The sequence below is a fragment of the Oratosquilla oratoria genome, chromosome 16, assembly GCF_046742065.1.
Source record: "Oratosquilla oratoria isolate Oo_2021 chromosome 16, ASM4674206v1, whole genome shotgun sequence".
In the NCBI taxonomy this organism is placed as follows: Eukaryota; Metazoa; Arthropoda; class Malacostraca; order Stomatopoda; family Squillidae; genus Oratosquilla; species Oratosquilla oratoria.
Genome location: NC_134792.1, coordinates 9336946 through 9355105, shown reverse-complemented (window position 1 = coordinate 9355105; position 18160 = coordinate 9336946). Strand labels below are relative to the sequence as shown.

The following is an 18160-nucleotide window of genomic DNA, read 5'->3' as shown; positions in this document are numbered from 1 at the left end:
AAAAAAAAAAAAAAAAAAAAAAAAAAAAAAAAAAAAAAAAAATAATAATAATAATAATAATAATAATAATAATAATAATCTAGTGGTTTTATATATGCTACACTGATTCCACAATAACCATTAATCTAAAATAATAAACCAATGGCCTTTCCCCTTATGAGGGAGATTATGGAGTCAAAGACTATCTGCTTCACATGTATTAAAACTCTTTTACTACCCCTCCCACCTCAGCACCTTCAGGATGAAGGATTATCCCTGTCTCCTGCATGTCAACACCCCCTCCAAGAAGAAAAAATAAATACATAGACCAAAGGCTTCCCCTTGCAATGGAGGTAGCCAAAGTCAAAAGGCATAATTTCACTTCCACACATTTCATCCCCACCCACTCCACTCCCATTCACCATCCCTCCCTCCCTCTTTTCTTGGCTCCTGCGAGATGATAAGTTTTTCCTGCCTCTTGCCCATTACCGTGGATCAAAAGCAATGCAGCAAGACACAGCACAACTGCTTCATTTAATTGGTGATGTCCCCTTATGCATAAAACATATACATATATATAATTAGATGGATGAACATACTTGATGATCCTGGTGTCTGTGGGTTATATGGGGATTGGGCACTCCCAGGGGTCATAGGGCTGTAAGTGAGGGGCGATGGTGAAGCATAACCAGAGCCCGGAGAGGGAGATGCCTGGTACCCTGTCCCAGGGCTTGGTGTTCCCACATAACCAGATGGGCTGGCTCCAGCTGAAAGTTAAAAGATTAAATTCAGTCCACAGATATGTCATAATAAAAAATGGGTACTTCCTTCCTGTGATAAGAGACCATACAAATTTTAGGCACATCACAGCAAAACGAGTGAATGGAAGGCAAGTGGATGAGCTCCAAGCCAGTGCTTTTTTCACTAGGATCAAGGAAACACCTTTTTGTATTTATGGATAAGTTATGGTTTTTGAGTGACCGCTATGGTATAAAAGTATCCAGTTTGATAAAGTGTATTAACATATAAAATACGAGGAAGAAAAAGGAGAAACAAGGAATAATGAAACAACAAAGAGAGGATTAGACATGAACAGAATCAAATTGCCATTTGGAGTGAAACCAAAGAGGACTTGTTTAAATGACACCCCAAAATCAACTCAAAGGTGGGAAAACAATGTTTTTTCAGGCTTTCTAAGCAAAAACGGAATAATAGGCAAAGGGTTAGATGTACAAAGAGAAACTAGGTATAGCAGTGTACTAAGAAATCCAGACATTAACGACTTGATGGAGGAACTAATAAATTTAAGAACAGATTATATAGCAATACAAAGAGAAATGACTAATCTATGAAAAGCTAACGTCCACTGCCCTGGGTCAGAAGCAGTGTCACAAGACACAGCACATCCATAGCAAGGCTGCTTCATTAATTCAGCGACCCCGCCCCCTCATGTAGCAAAGAAGATGGGGAGAAATCCCTTTAGCTGTGTCAGACATTCCCCTCTTTCCCAAAGCCCCTTTTACCCCATCCATTCATTTCATCCTAGGTTAACCCCTCATGTTTACTCCTTTCATCTCTGCCTTCAACACCTCTTTTACTAATCTTTCTTCACTTGTTCTTTCCATGTGTCCAAACCATCCCAATACTCTTTCATCCACCCTATCTCCCAACTCCCTTTCCACCCCTGTTCTCCTCCTCACCTCCTCATTTCTCACTCTATCTAGCCTAGTAACCCCTATCATACTTCTCAGGCATTTCATCTCAAACACATTCAAACTCCTCTCTTAAGTTCCATGTTTCTGCCCCATTCTCCATTCACCCATCTTCTGTCCTCTCCCATCCTTCCTCAACAGACATTCCTCTCTTCCCCAAAGCCCCTTTCACCCCATCCATCCATCCATCTCATCCTAGGTCGCCCCCTCATGTTCACTCCCTCCACATCTGCCTTCCATACCTCTTTCAATAGTCTTTCTTCACTCATTCTTTCCATGTGTCCAAACCACCCCAATACTCTTTCATCCACCCTATCTCCCAACTACCTTACCACTCCTGTTCTCTTCCTCACCTCATTTCTCACTCTATCCAGCCTAGTAAACCCCATCATACTTCTCAGACATCTCATCTCAAACACATTCAAACTCCTCTCTTCCTGTCGTATGTTCCATGTTTCTGCCACATTCAGTGCTGTTGGCACAATCATACAATCTCCTCATACAATCTTCATGTGCTGTTGGCACAATCATACAATCTCCTCATACAATCTTCATGTGCTGTTGGCACAATCATACAATCTCCTCATACAATCTCCTCTTAGCCTCCATTCCCAAATGTCTATTCCTCATTACACTTTTTAATCCACCAAGGCATTTACTCACTTTTCTCAATCTACATTTTACTTCCACTTCCACTCTTTTTCCTGCCACATTCACACCCAAGTATCTGAAACTATCCACTTCCTCCAGTCTCTCTCCCTTAACCCCTTCCATACGGTGCCGCACACGTAGGCGTCATGGACTTAGATCTCGGTGGCAGCAGCCAATGCCAGCCGTACGACGTGTCGTAATAATACTCGCATCATAAAATATAGTCACCGCTTATATCAATCGTTCTCTCTTCACCCGTGAATTTTGATAACCATAGAAAATGCGATTACAAAAGAATTAGAAAGAATGTCATTATGGAGGGGCGACTACAATAAATATAATCAAGACGCCGATATGGCAGCCTCGCGAATACACTCGCTCCCCATGACGCCTACGTGTGCGGCACCGTATGGAAGGGGTTAATACTCACTTCCAGTCTGTTGCTACTTTCTCCCCTTGAACATCTCATCACCTTAATTTTACCCACATTGATCTTCAACTTCCTTGCGCACAACTTCCCAAACTTTGTCACTCACTCAATCCCTCCTCTGATCCTGCTACCAGTGCAGTGTCGTCAGCAAACAACAACTGGCTTATCTCCCACTTTTCTCCATTTTCTTTAACCACCTCTAATCCCTGACCCACTACCCTTGCATTCACCTCTTGCACCACCCCATCCATATATAAATTGAACAGCCAAGGCAACATAACACATCCCTGATGAAGTCCCACCTTAACCTGAAACCATTCACTCTCTCCATTTCTAATCCTAACACAAGCTCTACTACTCTTGACTGCTCTTAACAGCTTTTTTCCTATCCCGTATATCTGCAATATCTATCACAGTGCCTTCCTGTCTACCCTGTCATAAGCCTTTTCCAGATCCATAAAAGCCCAAAAAACATCCTTACCTTTTCCTATAGCTTTCTCACATATCTATCTTACTACAAAAATCTGATCTACACAACCTCTACCTGTCCTAAACCCACACTGTTCCTCACCAATTACTCCCTCTGTTCCTCACCAATTATTCCCTCTGTTCCTCTCCTAATCTGCTCAATCAAGACCCTCCCATAAGTCTTCCCAACTACACTTAACAAGCTAATCCCTCTAAAACTACTACACTCACACTTGTCCCCTTTTCCCTTGTAAAGTGGAACTATTCAGGCACTCCTCCAGCACTCTACTTTCTCTCAAACATTAAATAACCTCACCAGTCAATCCACTATAACAGTACCTCCTTTTTTCAGACATTCTGCATGGCATCCATCCAGACCAGGTGCCTCATCTGCTCTCATCATCTTGACAGCTGCCTTCACTTCATCTTTCCTTATTTCTCCTCCATTTTCCTAACTTATCATGGTTATTTTCTTAGCGTTTCTTACTGCAACTACCTTTCCCTCTTTATCTTCCTTCACATTTAGCATACATACATATACCGAAGGCTTTTTCCCCCTTACAAGGGAGGTAGCCAAAAAAGAAAAAGGCATAAAAAGTATTCCCACCCACTCCATCCCCTAATACACTCCACTCCCCTTCACCCTCCCTCTTGGCATCTCCTTTAGCAACTCCCTAAAATACTCTGCCCACATTCCTCTTACTGCCTTCTCTTCCATTATCATCTCTCCATTTGCACCTTTTACCTTTTCTTTTCTACTTGATTAGGCTCCTCTTCCTCTCTTAATTTCCTTCCAAAACATTTTCTTATTACTTTCAGCATAACTGAGGGATAGCTGCAGTATAACAAAAGTGTCATCATTTCTCTATGAACAGAGACTTCCTCTATCACAGACAAAATGATGTGTGGCTCTGATTCGTAGGGGTGCCCCATATAAACCCTAAAGTATCAACTGCATGCTACTTTGCCACAATAACATGCAGTCAATACCCCAGATGGGGAGAACATAAACAACAAAAAAAAGAGAAGAGAAAAAAATAAAAATAACTTATACAGATGGTATGACTTCTGGACTAAATGAATTAAATGACTATCTGTTAATGAAGAAACTTGACATAATGGGAATTGTGGAAACAAATTTAAAAGTCCACTACCATCAAATACTGTGGGGCAAGGTCTATACAACCATTGGGCAAAAAATAGAATGGAAAAACAGGGTGGAGGAGTCATGTTTTTGACTAAGAAAGGTTTAAATGTGACAAAGATAACAGAAGGAAAAAATAATGTGAAATTGATTATGATTAAAGTTGAATACAGAAATAAGAAAAGCAGAACATTTATAGTAGTATATGTGCCCCCAAAAACACAGGCTTGGACTTATAGTGATCATTCCAAAATACTGGAAGACACAAAGAATGCACTGAGTTATTGAAAGGAGGAAACATAATAATTATGGGTGACTTTAACTCAAGAGGAAATATGTTGGGAAGAAATGACAGTAAAAGGTGGAGAGGAACTTTGGGGAAATATTCTACTGGACATGACTATTGAATACACATTGACTCAATGGGTGAAGGAAAATACCAGAAATAGAAACAATGAAAAACTTTCGTGACTAAACTTAATATTCACATCAGAAATAGAAACAATCAAGAACTTTCGAGACTAGATTTAATATTCACATCAGAGCCTGAAATCTTGGACAAAATGGAATACAAGACACCAACTGGGAAGAGTGACCAGACACTAGTAAAGTTCGAACTAAAAGAACAAAATGAAGTGAGAAGAAATGAGAAACAAAAAAGAAGACTAATATAAAACAAAACAGACTTTGAAAAACTTAGACAAATTTTTCAAAAGGCAAACTGGGAAAAATCTGGAAATGAAGAAACAATGATGGAAGAGAAATGGTACATATTAAAAGAAAAATACAAGGATGGAACAGATAAATATGTACAAAAAAGAGTATACATAAAGTGTTGGTACAACAAAAAGTATAGTGAAACAAAAGATAGAAGAGACAAAGCCTGGAAAAAAAATGGCATACATCAAAGAAAGGAATATGTAAAAATATGCAGGGAAGAAAAAAGAACCTATGAAGAAGACATAAATACATACAGGTAAACGTCGACTTACGATGGCCGCGACTTACGATTGTTCGACTTTACGATGACGACGACGACGACGACGATATGATAATTTAACCCCTTCCATACGGTGCCGCACATGTAGGCGTCATGAGGAGCAAGTGGATTCGCGACGCTGCCATATCGGCGTCTTGATTATATTTATTGTAGTCGCCCCTGTGTTTTTACATTCTCTCAAATGTGCCCTAAATCCCATTCTCTGTGGTTTTCAAAATTCGCGGGTGAAAGAGAGAACGATCAATATAAGCGGTGACTATATTTTATGATGCGAGTATTATTACGTCACGTCGTACGGCTGGCATTGGCTGCTGCCCGCGAGATTTAAGTCCCGTACTGAAAATACATATTATAGTGTTTCAATATGGTAAAAAGGATAAAAATAATTAAATAAACTACTGTACATGTTTAATAGGCTATATTCAGTATCTCTGGTGGTTAATATACAGGTAGGCTTGGTACAGTGACCACGGAACAGAGTGGGGATCGACTTACGATGAGATCGTCTTACGATGGCTCTATCGAAACCTAATGCCATCGTAAGTCGACGTTTACCTGTACATATACCAAAGGTTTTTTCCCCCTTACAAGGGAGGTAACCAAAAAGAAAAAGGCATTAAAACCATTCCCACCCATTTCATCCCTAATACACTCCCCTCCTCTCCACCCTCTACCCTCCCTCTTATCTTGGCACCTCCTGGATGACGGGTCATCCCTGTATCTTGTCCATTGCCATGGGTCGGAAGCAGTGTCACAAGACACAGCACATCCACAGCAAGGCCGCTTCATTAAACTGACGACCCCCTCTCTGTCCCCCCATGCAGGAAAGGAGAAGACAGGGAGAAATCCCCTCGGGCTACATCAAATTTTGCTCACACATACTACCTCACCCCCCATCCCCCACCCATTCCACCTCATGCATCACATCATCCATATACAACCATTCTCCAATCACCCGTCTTCTGTCCTCTCCCATCCTTCCTCAACAGACATTCCCCTCTTCCCCAAAACCCCTTTTACCCCACCCATCCATCTCATCCTAAGTCACCCCTTCATGTTCACTCCCTCCACATCTGCATTTAATATCTCTTTTTACCATGCCTGTTCTCCTCCTCACCTCATTTCTCACTCTATCTAGCCTAGTAACCCCTATCATACTTCTCAAACACATTCAAACTCCTCTCTTCCTCTCTCATGTTCCATGTTTCTGCTCCATACAGTGCTGTTGGCACAATCACTCCTTCATACAATCTCCTCTTAGCATCCATTCCCAAATATCTATTTCTCATTACACTCTTTAATCCACCAAGGCATTTACTCGCTTCTCTCAATCTACATTCTACCTCCTCCTCCATTCCTCCCTTTCCTGCCACATTCACATCCAAGTATCTAAATGGAGTAAAATCTAGGTGGGGCAATGTTACTAAAGGGGTCCCACAGGGTTCTGTTTTGGGTCCCTTGTTGTTCATTATGTACATAAATGACTTAGATGATGGGATAAATAGTGATGTAAGTTTGTAGACGACACTAAAACAGGACCCCTAATTAGGCCAGGAGACGACGCAGATTCTGCAGGATGATCTTAACAAATTGTTCACATGGTCGGTGAAATGGCACATGAACTTCAATATCTCTAAGTGTAGTATGTTAAACTTAGGGGTACACAACCCCAAAAATAGATACAGCTTAGATAACATGCTTTTAGAGAAAACTGAGTGTGAGAGAGACTTGGGAGTTCTAGTGAGTCCGGACCTTAAAACCAGGAAACAGTGCATTAGCGCCAGGAATAAAGCAAATAGAGCATTAGGTTTCATTGCTAGGACAGTAACGAATAGAAGTGCAGAGGTAATTATTAAACTCTATCTAGTGATAGTTAGACCCATCCTTGACTATGCAGTACAGTTTTGGTCTCCGTCCTACAGAATGGACATCAATTCACTAGAATCAGTACAGAGAAGAATGATCAAAATGATACATGGACGCAGAAATTTGCCTTATGCAGAGAGGCTTAGGCACCTTAACTTAAACTCTCTGGAAAGACACAGAGTGTGGGGTGATCTAATAGAGGTGTTCAAGTGGATCAAAGGCTTTAACAAGGGTGATGCAAATAAAGGACATCAGGGCAGGACTCGCAGTAATGGTTATAAACTGGACAAATTTAGATTTAAGAAGGAAATAGGCAAGAATTGGTTTACTAATAGGGTGGTCAACAAATGGAATAACTTTAGTAACCACGTAGTAAGTGCTGGAACTATCAGTTGCTTTAAGAAACGATTAGACAACTTTATGGATGGGGATGACAGGTGGTGATGGATACAGAGCTGCCTAGTGTAGGCCTTATGGTCTCTTGCAGTCTCCTTTATTCTTATGTTCTTACTAAAGACAGTAAGTACACAGGAAGATTGCAAATCATTACTAGAAGACCTGGACAAAATCTGGAAATGAGAGTCAGAAGAGTGAAGTGAATTTCAACATCAAGAAATGTAGTATAATGGAATTTGGAAAAAAACAAAAACAGAATATTGGGACAATACAAAATTGTTACAAAGGAAATTAAAAAAGTCAACTCCGAAAGGGACCTAGGAGTAACTATCACCAATGACATGGCACCAGATAAACATATCAACAAATTAGTCAGAGAAACTTTCAATTTATTAAGATCAATGAAAGTGGCCTTTGACTACTTGGATGAAGAAATGGTAAAGAAAATATTAGTTACATTGATGAGACCTAAATTGGAGTACGCTGCGACACTATGGACACCTATTACTAAAAAGAACACAAAGAAATTATAAAGAATTCAAAGAGCAATGACAAAGATGGCACCAACACTCCAAATTGACATATGAACAAAGATTGGACAAACTTGAACTACCAACCCTGGAACAAAGAAGAGAAAGAGGAGATCTGCTAACCATCTACAGAATTATGAAAGGGATGGAAGTCCTTAACCACTTCAGTACGGGACTTAAATCTCGCGGGCAGCAGCCAATGCCAGCCGTATGACGTAACGTAATAATATTCGCATCATAAAATATAGTTGCCGCTTATATCGATCGTTCTCTCTTTCACCCGCGAATTTTGAAAACCACAGACAATGGGATTCAGGGCGCATTTGGGAGAATGTAAAAACACGGGCGACTACAATAAATATAATCAAGACGCCGATATGGCAGCGTCGCGAATCCACTTGCTCCTCATGACGCCTACGTGTGCGGCACCGTATGGAAGGGGTTAAAAGAGATGACTTAATAAATTGGGATAGAAGAAAAACAAGAGGACATGAAAAGAAACTTAAAAGGATAGTTATAGAAGAGATCTGAAAAAGAATAACTTCCCACACAGAGTGATAGATATCTGGAACAAAGTGAATGAGGAAACAGTGAGTGCAAAAACTATACAAGAGTTTGAAATCAAACTGGATGCTGAAAGATACAAAAATGAGTCACTACGAGTACAGCTCTCTTCCCGTAAAATACAACTCAGTAAATACAAGTGTGCATAGGTGTGTTCTGGATTAAAAAGGGGAGGTCATGTGTAAAGAGGCTAAACAACAGAGAATGGCATTACTCTATGTAACTTTAGTTGTGGTATGAGTAGAACGCATGACTATTTCTATGGTAAGCGTCTCGCGTTGGGTCACGTGTTCCCGCGTAAAGCTGGCGGAGCGACGCGGCCTAGCATGGCCATTGTTCCCAGATGCGCGTCATCACGTGACCCAGATGCGCGTCATCACGTGACCCAGTTGCGCGTCATCACGTGACCCAGATCAAGCATCTGATTGGGCACTCGCTAAGCTGAACCAGCAGGGCGACTAGCCCGCTCCGGACAATACTCAGATTATCTCTGACTACACTACCAGGCGGTCGTGGTCAAGCAAGTGCTGGTTCAGGACACGAAAGAGTAAGTGCTAGCATATTCACAGTGCCGATTAGTTCTCTCCCCCATTCAGCCTCCGACACACATATCATATTCTGTGCTACAATAAAGAGCCAACACATTTCTACGTGTTTTAGTCATTGAGCCTAACCATTCGGACACTTTACCATAGTGGTGGCAAGCGGTGGTTAGAGTTTGACTAACTCGTGTATACGTACCCATTCCTATTACTCAGTGAACATACATACAAATTACAAAGTCCACATTCTCCAAATACTCAGTGCACATACAGGAGTGCTAGCTAGAGCTAGGCCAGTTATTTCATTGCCATGTCGCGGCGTACGAGTGTACCCGTCAGCAACCAGGCGAGGGCACTGCAGGCAGCTGCAGATGTCCCAATATTCATTTCATCAGGGATAAATTATCATCCCACTACCAATCTGCCTGCTTGCACGGACGCGCAATCATGGCTCGCTCTGTTAGATGAAAGGTGGTCCTCCGAGATCCCGGAGGCTGACAAAATCGCCGTCACTCAGCAGAAAACTGCCGGTGATGCCGCGATTGCCGCTCGGTTAGCCAAGAGTGGGCATCCTGATGATTGGAACGCGTTCAAACTAGCGTTCCGCACTTTTTTCTACGCGCCCGCGTCGGCTGGCGCTGTAGCTGATCGTTTGGCGGAAGCAACTATGCATCCAGCCGAAACACTCACTTCATTCGCGCTTCGTCTGGCCGACATGGTCTCGGCCTACACGGTGTATCACCCAGAGCGCGATGAGTGGGCTAATTTTACTGCGGTAACCCGCATTAAACGGGCTATGCCCCCTCAATTCGGCACCACCCTCACCTCAGACCAGCAAGCGTCCATTGTTGCCATTCTCCATGCGGCCATTGACTATGCCCATCGGCATCCTGGTTCGGTTAAGACGGTGTACGCGGGCGGTGCCGATTCCCCTATGGCTTTGTACCCAGCCGCCCCTGCCGTGACCCACCAATATCCGGCCACAGACGTCTTTTCCAACTCAACTTCACAATCACATAACATTTCCACTGTACACAGAGTCCCAGGCTCTTCCTCTCCTCGCAATCTGCGAGAGTCAGAGACACCCTCTCGCTATTCGCAAGAGGTGGAGGTGCGCCCTCGCCATGAGCGAGAGATCGCAACGTGCCCTCACGAGGGAGCCATGCACTCGACTCACAGACATGGGGGACAAAGGAACACGTGGAAGCGTCCCCGGGGCCGTGGTAATCGCAATAGGTGGCGTCCATACTGCACCCATTGCAAGAAAGCAGGACACGCGACTGATGTGTGTTATTATAGACCACGCAGTCGACCTACCACGTGTTGCAAGTCTTGCGGGGGTGTGGGGCAAATTCGGGAGACTGAGTTTAGTGTCGGTCATGAGGCTCAGAGGGGTCGTGCAGCAAGTGGCTCGTCAAAAAACGGCCAGCGCAGGAGTGTCCACAATCCAAGGTGACGGTTGAACAGCAGTCGGCAGTGACAATTGTTCACGTCGATTTAGCTAGCTCCCGTACGCCGAGTGGAAGCTTAGCCATGGTCGCGGTTACCTTGTTAGAGCCACTCGCGCGTAAGTCTATTTGTGCCCTCTTGGACACGGGAGCGGCGGTGTCTCTTATCCATAAGAGCATTTTGCCTACCGCCATGGAAGGCTCCCAGGTCGGTACCACTAGAATCATAGTGGCCGACGGTTCGGAGATGCCAAATCTTGGCAAGGTAGATGTTCCTTTTGATCTAGCTGGTTTTTCGTTCCTCCATCCTTTCTTTATCATCCCTGCTGACGGTTTGCCGGCCAAAATTATCTTAGGGTTTGATTTCCTCGCGGCGCACAAAGTGACATTGACGTTCAGTCCTTTAACATTCCAAGTTAAGGGCAAGGATATTCCCGTAATCCTTGCGGGGACGGCTCAGCACTCACCGCCATTCATCGCCGTGTGCGAGGAGCGTCATAGTTTCCAGCGGGAAAGTGAAACTCCCACTTTCCCGGTTAAGTCAATTGAACATCAGTGGGTGCCTGGGTTCTCAGGGGGAACCGTAGGATTGATGCTCGAGAGGGCAAACGAGCTCGCTCCCGCAGGTCAGGTTTTCTCGGCGCTGTTTACAGCACGCCCATATGCCGAAGGCGCCAACCTGCTCGGCCAGGGAGTAGTAGAGCTGATCAGGATGGAAGATGGCAAGGCATGGTGTAAAGTTCCATTCCTGAATTTGGGCCCGGACACCCATGAGGTTCGTAAGGACCAGGTGGTCGGAGACATTTCTCTCTTAGGGGAGATTGCGCTAATAGACGGTGGAACTAACGTCTCGGTGGGAATGGTCCAGGCGTCTAACGTAGTGGATGGCTCTCGCGTACACAAGTTACGTGTGGAAGTAGGAAAAATTTTCCCTAATAGACATGGCAGGGAAAGTATGGCTCTGACCTCTTTAGTGGTCAAATATGCCGATGTTTTTGCCTTACCAGGGGATCCACTTACCGTGACGCCTCACTTCCTGCACGAGATTCGGACATTTGGACCGCCAGTCTACCGCAAATCTTATCCCTTCCCTGAGAAGTATAGAGGTGAGATTAGAGACCTCATTGGGGATATGCTCAGTAAGGGGATCATTCGCCCATCTCGTTCTCCTTACAATGCTCCTATTGTTCCGGTTGTGAAGAAGGATAAAACCCTTCGTCTTTGTCTTGATTTTCGTGCTCTAAATAGACACGTGGTTGATGATAGGTTCCCTCTCCCTCACATCGATTCGATGCTGCGCAGTCTCGGCTCCAGCGTCATTTTCTCTCTGCTTGACTTAAAGCAGGGTTATCTCCAGATCCCATTGATGGAGAGCAGCTGCGAGAAAACGGCATTCTCGACTCCCGAAGGGCATTACGAGTTCACGTCTCTGCCCTTCGGGTTAAAGGACGCTCCATCCTGTTTTCAAAGGGTGATGAACCAGGTACTAACGGGGCTGTTAGGGGTCAGTGCGATGGTGTACATGGACGATATAATTGTTCTGGGTACGTCCTGGGTCGACCACCTCAAGAATCTTGAGGATGTCCTTAGGAGGTTGCAGGAAGCAAACCTCTCATTGAGGCTGGAGAAATGTCATTTCTTCCAGAAGGAGGTCGCTTACCTAGGCCATGTAATATCCCAGGAAGGGATAAAGCCCCAGCCAGAGAAAGTCCAAGCCATCAAAGCTTTCCCCCGGCTAACGCGTCGGAAAGAGTTGCTTTCCTTTTTGGGATTGGCGGGATATTACCGCAAATTTATCCCGCACTTTGCGGCCATTTCGTTGCCCCTAATAGATATGACAAAGGGTGACGTCGCAGGGAAGCACAACAATCGTGTGCTTGGTGCATGGACACCTCCTCAGTTGCATGCGTTTGAGTCCCTCAAGCATCATTTGTCGTCAACGGTGGTCCTTCCATACCCCAACTTTTCCAAACCGTTCTTACTCACCACCGATGCTAGTGCCTCGGCTATCGGGGGCGTGCTTCAGCAGGAGGGCGAAGGAGGTGCGAGACGTCCACTCTCGTACTTCAGTCGCACGCTGAACACGCATGAGAAACGGTACAGCACCGTGGAGAGAGAAGCGTTAGCGGCAGTGTACGGTCTCACGGTTAACCGCCCCCTAATCATGGGCTATCCTGTTCGGTTGATGAGTGATCACAGGCCATTGGTCTGGCTCTTCACTGTTAAGGGCACAAACACTCGGATCCTCCGGTGGCAGATGGCCATCGCCGACTTTGACATCCAGGTCGAGTACATACCTGGGAGACTCAACATTGTTGCGGACGCACTCTCTCGGATACGGGGGGCTGACCACCCTATAGATGACTTCATAGTTTCGGCCGTAACCACGGATGGCCGAGGGAACTCATGCACAACTACTGAGGAGGATACCATCACCTGGAACCAGGTTGAGATCCGAAAGGATCAGGATACACACCCTGATTGGGGTCGTGTAAAACAATACCTCAAAGGAGTGACGTCAGAAGTGCCAAAGATCCCGCGCCTAAGAGTGCCAATCGGGGAGTTCCGACTCCTCCCCGACGGACTCCTATATCATGCGCGTAGGAATGCATACCAGTTGGAAGAGCTTCGCCTGGTATGCCCTGATGGAGCAAAGGCGGCAGCGTTACGCATCGCCCACTCCCTTCCGATGGCCGGCCATGGCGGAATCCAAGTTACTCTGGAACGCCTACAGAAGTTTGCATTCTGGCCTAAGATGTCGGAGGATGTGAAGGATTTTATCAAAAAATGCAAAATCTGCATTACTTGCAAACCTTCCTATGACCTCCCAGCTCCACTTACACAGTTTCCTGACGTGAAAGCTCCATTTGAGAGAGTGCACGTTGACCTCATTGGTCCACTAACCACCACGCTAACTGGTGCGAAGTACATCCTGACCGTAGTCGATGTACTAACCCGCTTCCTGGTCGCTGTACCTATTAATTCAAAGGAAGCGAGGACAGTAGCCCGTGCCTTTCTACAAAACGTCCTGGCCATACATGGCGCTCCAAGGCAGGTAATCTCAGATGGCGGTGGTGAATTCATGAACGAGACGTTCAAAGAGGTGATGGCGATGGCAAACATCAGCCACCACAAAATCACCCCTATGCATCCCTCGAGTAATGGTATAGTGGAAAGGGTAAATGGTACTATCATCAAGATATTACGGTCCCTAGTACAGGATAATCAAACCGGCTGGGACCAGATGCTTCCTCTGGCGGTGTTGGCGTACAATTCCGCGTACCATAGAGTCCTCAGAGATTCCCCTCATTTCCTCCTTTTTCACAGAGACCCCGTCCTACCTATAACTGAGTTTACCAGGCCAAGTGCCCCTTGGTACAACGCCGAAAACCTTGCAGCCGAAACAATGGCGTTAGCAAATGCATGTTTTGATAGGTGCCAAAAGTTCATAGAGGCTGCCACTATTGACAGGCACACGAAACGGCCCAGGGCTAGAGTAAAGCAGCTCGCCCTTGGTGATAGAGTGTACGTAACCGCAAAACCCAGACAGGGGGTGTCAAAGAAACTGCAGCCATTATACCAAGGCCCCTATAGAGTAATCAGAAGGGTGAGCGATGTCATTTATGCCATCAAGCATATCAAGTCGGGACGTGAGTTCTGTGTCCACACGGACCGGATCAAACTCGAGGGCAATCTCTCTGTGTGTGAGAATAAAAACGTACGACGAGCTTTCCCCACACATGAGCAAGAGGTTACAGACCTACTCCAGAGTAGCGAGTCTGACCCCTCCGAGTAATCACTCGTGAGAAGGATTCCAACCTACCATCCTGGTAGAGACTTTCTCTTCACACCTGCCGTCATTTGGCAGCGATCAGGTGCATATTTTTCCCCTCGTTCTGAAATATTTCATGTAAATAATGGTTGTTGTATATACATATTTCTTAGGAGTGTGATCCACTCGTAAACCCCCCCCCCTCTTCTGTGCAAAGTTTCTGCCGCTGCTCATTTTTACAGCTCTGCAAAGCATAAGTCTGTAGCAGGCAGCTAAATGCCTTGTGGCATGGAGCGTTTGGAGCTCCACAGCGCGTCGACAGGGTGAAGCAGCATCTTTCACGCACACGCACCAGGTTGACGAGAAGATACAGCCATGTGACCTCTCCGTGTACGTCCACGTTACCAGTCTCTGCTGGTCGTGGGACGTCGAACACCTCTCTGATGACGAGAGGGCTCAGCACCGCCAAGTGAAGGACACCAACCCCTTCTCATGACAACACCATCGCCTGCAGAGGGGCAGAAGCCCTTGTACCTTTATTTCCCATTTGTGTTTGTTAATTTTCTTTCCGTTGGCATTTTGCCGCGGAGGGTTTTTTTATCGTAGTGATTGACGTAACTAGGCGACCCATTTTTGGTGGGCCACCTCTTTACGTCGTACACATCGGTTTTTCCCTCACGCTGAATTGGTATTTGTGTTTCGGCGGCTGTCGCTGCCTTTTGTTGGCAGGGGGAGGGATGTGGTATGAGTAGAACGCATGACTATTTCTATGGTAAGCGTCTCGCGTTGGGTCACGTGTTCCCGCGTAAAGCTGGCGGAGCGACGCGGCCTAGCATGGCCATTGTTCCCAGATGCGCGTCATCACGTGACCCAGATGCGCGTCATCACGTGACCCAGTTGCGCGTCATCACGTGACCCAGATCAAGCATCTGATTGGGCACTCGCTAAGCTGAACCAGCAGGGCGACTAGCCCGCTCCGGACAATACTCAGATTATCTCTGACTACACTACCAGGCGGTCGTGGTCAAGCAAGTGCTGGTTCAGGACACGAAAGAGTAAGTGCTAGCATATTCACAGTGCCGATTAGTTCTCTCCCCCATTCAGCCTCCGACACACATATCATATTCTGTGCTACAATAAAGAGCCAACACATTTCTACGTGTTTTAGTCATTGAGCCTAACCATTCGGACACTTTACCATATAGTGAAGTTTACTTGTTCACCTCTGTTGTGCTGATTTTACATCACAGCATTACTTTTCTAATAGGAAACATGTTTGCTAAGTACTTGTTATTGTTATGCATATTCAATTGTATGGTCTGTGACAGCAATAATTTTGAACAATAGTCTTATGACTGATACAGCCATTATTACTATCTGATGGCACTACAACATAGAAACAGTTGACATTCATAAAAATCATTAGTAATACTTACGCTGGTAATTGGAAGGAGAGGGCTCTGGTTGATAGGGACTGTAGTTATGATCTGAACTGTAAACTGTTCCTGGTGTTTGAGGAGTGTATGGACCCTGGCCAGCATCTAACTGATAACCTGGAGTTCCTGTATAACAAAGAATGTTTCTTTCTCAACCATCAGTAACTTTTATTCAACACATTATATTCAAAATCTTCCAAGGTAGTCATTGAAAAATTAAATATTTGTGGTCTTAAATGTGCATCTTTAACACACCTCCCACACTGTTACCAACTTACCAGGATTATAGGCTGGTGAGGGAGATACTTCCTCAATGGAGTAATCTTCATATTCTGAATGACGAGCTGGAGTGTTTGTGATGGTAGGATCCCATGCAGAAGTCCTGACATAAAGGAACAGATTTAATATATATTGAAAATTATTAGAAGATTGTCCAAATACATGAATACATAAACTTCCTCAACCTATCAGCTCTTAACAAATAGTTATCTAAACTAGATATCCCATGACAATAAAATCATGTCAATACAAATTCTTTTGATAAAGATTGAATTTTCTAGCTAAAAAATTATCAGTCCCATCTGAAGATACTATATGATGTGAATTAACTCTCTGTGAGCAAAAGGTCTCTGTATGTATGTATGTATGTATGTGTGTGTGTGTGTATATATATATATATATATATATATATATATATATACATACATATACCAAGGCTTTTTTCCCCCTTTCAAGGGAGGTAGCCAAAAAGGAAAAGGCATAAAATCATTCCCACCCATTCCATCCCTGAATACACTCCACACCCCTCCACCCTCCCTCTCATCTTAGCACCTCCTGGATGACGGGTCATCCCTGCACCCTGTCCACTGCCCTGGTTCAGAAGCAGTGTCGCAAGACACAGCACATCCACAGCAAGGCCGCTTCATTAAAACGGCGACCCCCCCCCCTCTCTGTCCCCCCATGCATAAAAGGAGAAGACAGGGAGAAATCCCTTCGGGCTGCGTCAAATTTTGCTCACACATACTACCTCACCCACCATCCCCCTGCCCATTCCACCTCATGCATCACAACATCATCCATATACAACCATTCTCCATTCACCCCTGTCTTCTGTCCTCTCCCGTCCTTCCTCAACAGACATTCCCCTCTTCCCCAAAGCCCCCTTCACCCCATCCATCCACCTCATCCTAGGACGTCCCCTCATGTTCACTCCCTCCACATATGCCTTCCATGCCTCTTTTACTAGTCTTTCTTTTATTGTATATATATATATATATATATATATATTACACACACACACAGGAGAAAGGAAGTGTCAATAGCTGCTCTGAGTTTCGCTACGATTAGCGCTCTGAATGAGCACTTTAACTGCTCACCAGGAAAAACGCCTTGTTGATATTGCAGAGTATCAATATGTATTTGTGGGACCGCCAGGGTTTGTATCCAATCCAGTTCTTGAGTGAATATTTTAATACAAAATGGAAAGTAATAAAGATGAAGGAAGAATCAATGAACCAACGAAAAGAGGACTACACGACTCCAGGATTGAGTCCCCGTGGGAGGTAATACGCAGGAAAAAAACATGCTTGAACGACACTCCCAAAGTGACCAGCAGGTACGTAAGTGATGAGTATTTCTCGAGGTTTAGGAGGCAAGGGGAAAGAATGAAGAAAACCTTGGACACTGAGAGAGATTTTAGGATTAGCAGAGCAATACAAAACAGAGAAATTAACAACTTAGCAAAGTGATCAATTTAAAATTAGACTACAAAGCTTTGCAAGTAGAAGTAACCAACCTACATACAATGAATGAGGTAATACTAAGGGAATTAAATGAACTAAAATGTGAACTAAGTGCAATAAAAAGAGAAAATGAAAGAAAGGTTAAGATTGCAAATGATGAACTGAAAAAAAGAGGTAAAAGAACAATTGAAAGCAGTAAAGGAAAAAATGGAAGAATCAATCAAAAAGACCGACCTAAACAAAGAAAAGAAAGAAAAAGTGGAAAAAGGAATAACAAAGTAAAAAACTATCATTCACAGAAAGAGTACAGCAGCAGGTAGAAGAGAATGCAAAGGAAACAGTGATCAAGATGATCAAAGAGAAGGAAAATTAAGTGAGAGACACAGTAGACATAAAGAAATGCATTATGGTTTATGGTATACATGAAAAACACAATGTACACAAATACCAAAGGGAAAAGGAAGAGAAAAAAATTGCAAA

The 18160-nt window shown here is 44.4% G+C and overlaps 1 protein-coding gene across 2 annotated transcripts in view; it reads right to left on the bottom strand.

Annotated features, from left to right (window-relative positions):
- Spt5 (Transcription elongation factor subunit Spt5) overlaps window positions 1-18160 on the bottom strand; it is a 188025-nt gene that overhangs the window by 20569 nt on the left and 149296 nt on the right. For both annotated transcript variants that reach the window (XM_076199318.1, XM_076199317.1), the window contains exons 17-19: window positions 16217-16320; window positions 15939-16064; window positions 579-746 (exon numbers count right to left, since the gene is read on the bottom strand). In XM_076199318.1, coding sequence (XP_076055433.1) covers window positions 579-746; window positions 15939-16064; window positions 16217-16320 — 398 coding nt within the window. The remainder of the gene's footprint in view (window positions 1-578; window positions 747-15938; window positions 16065-16216; window positions 16321-18160) is intronic.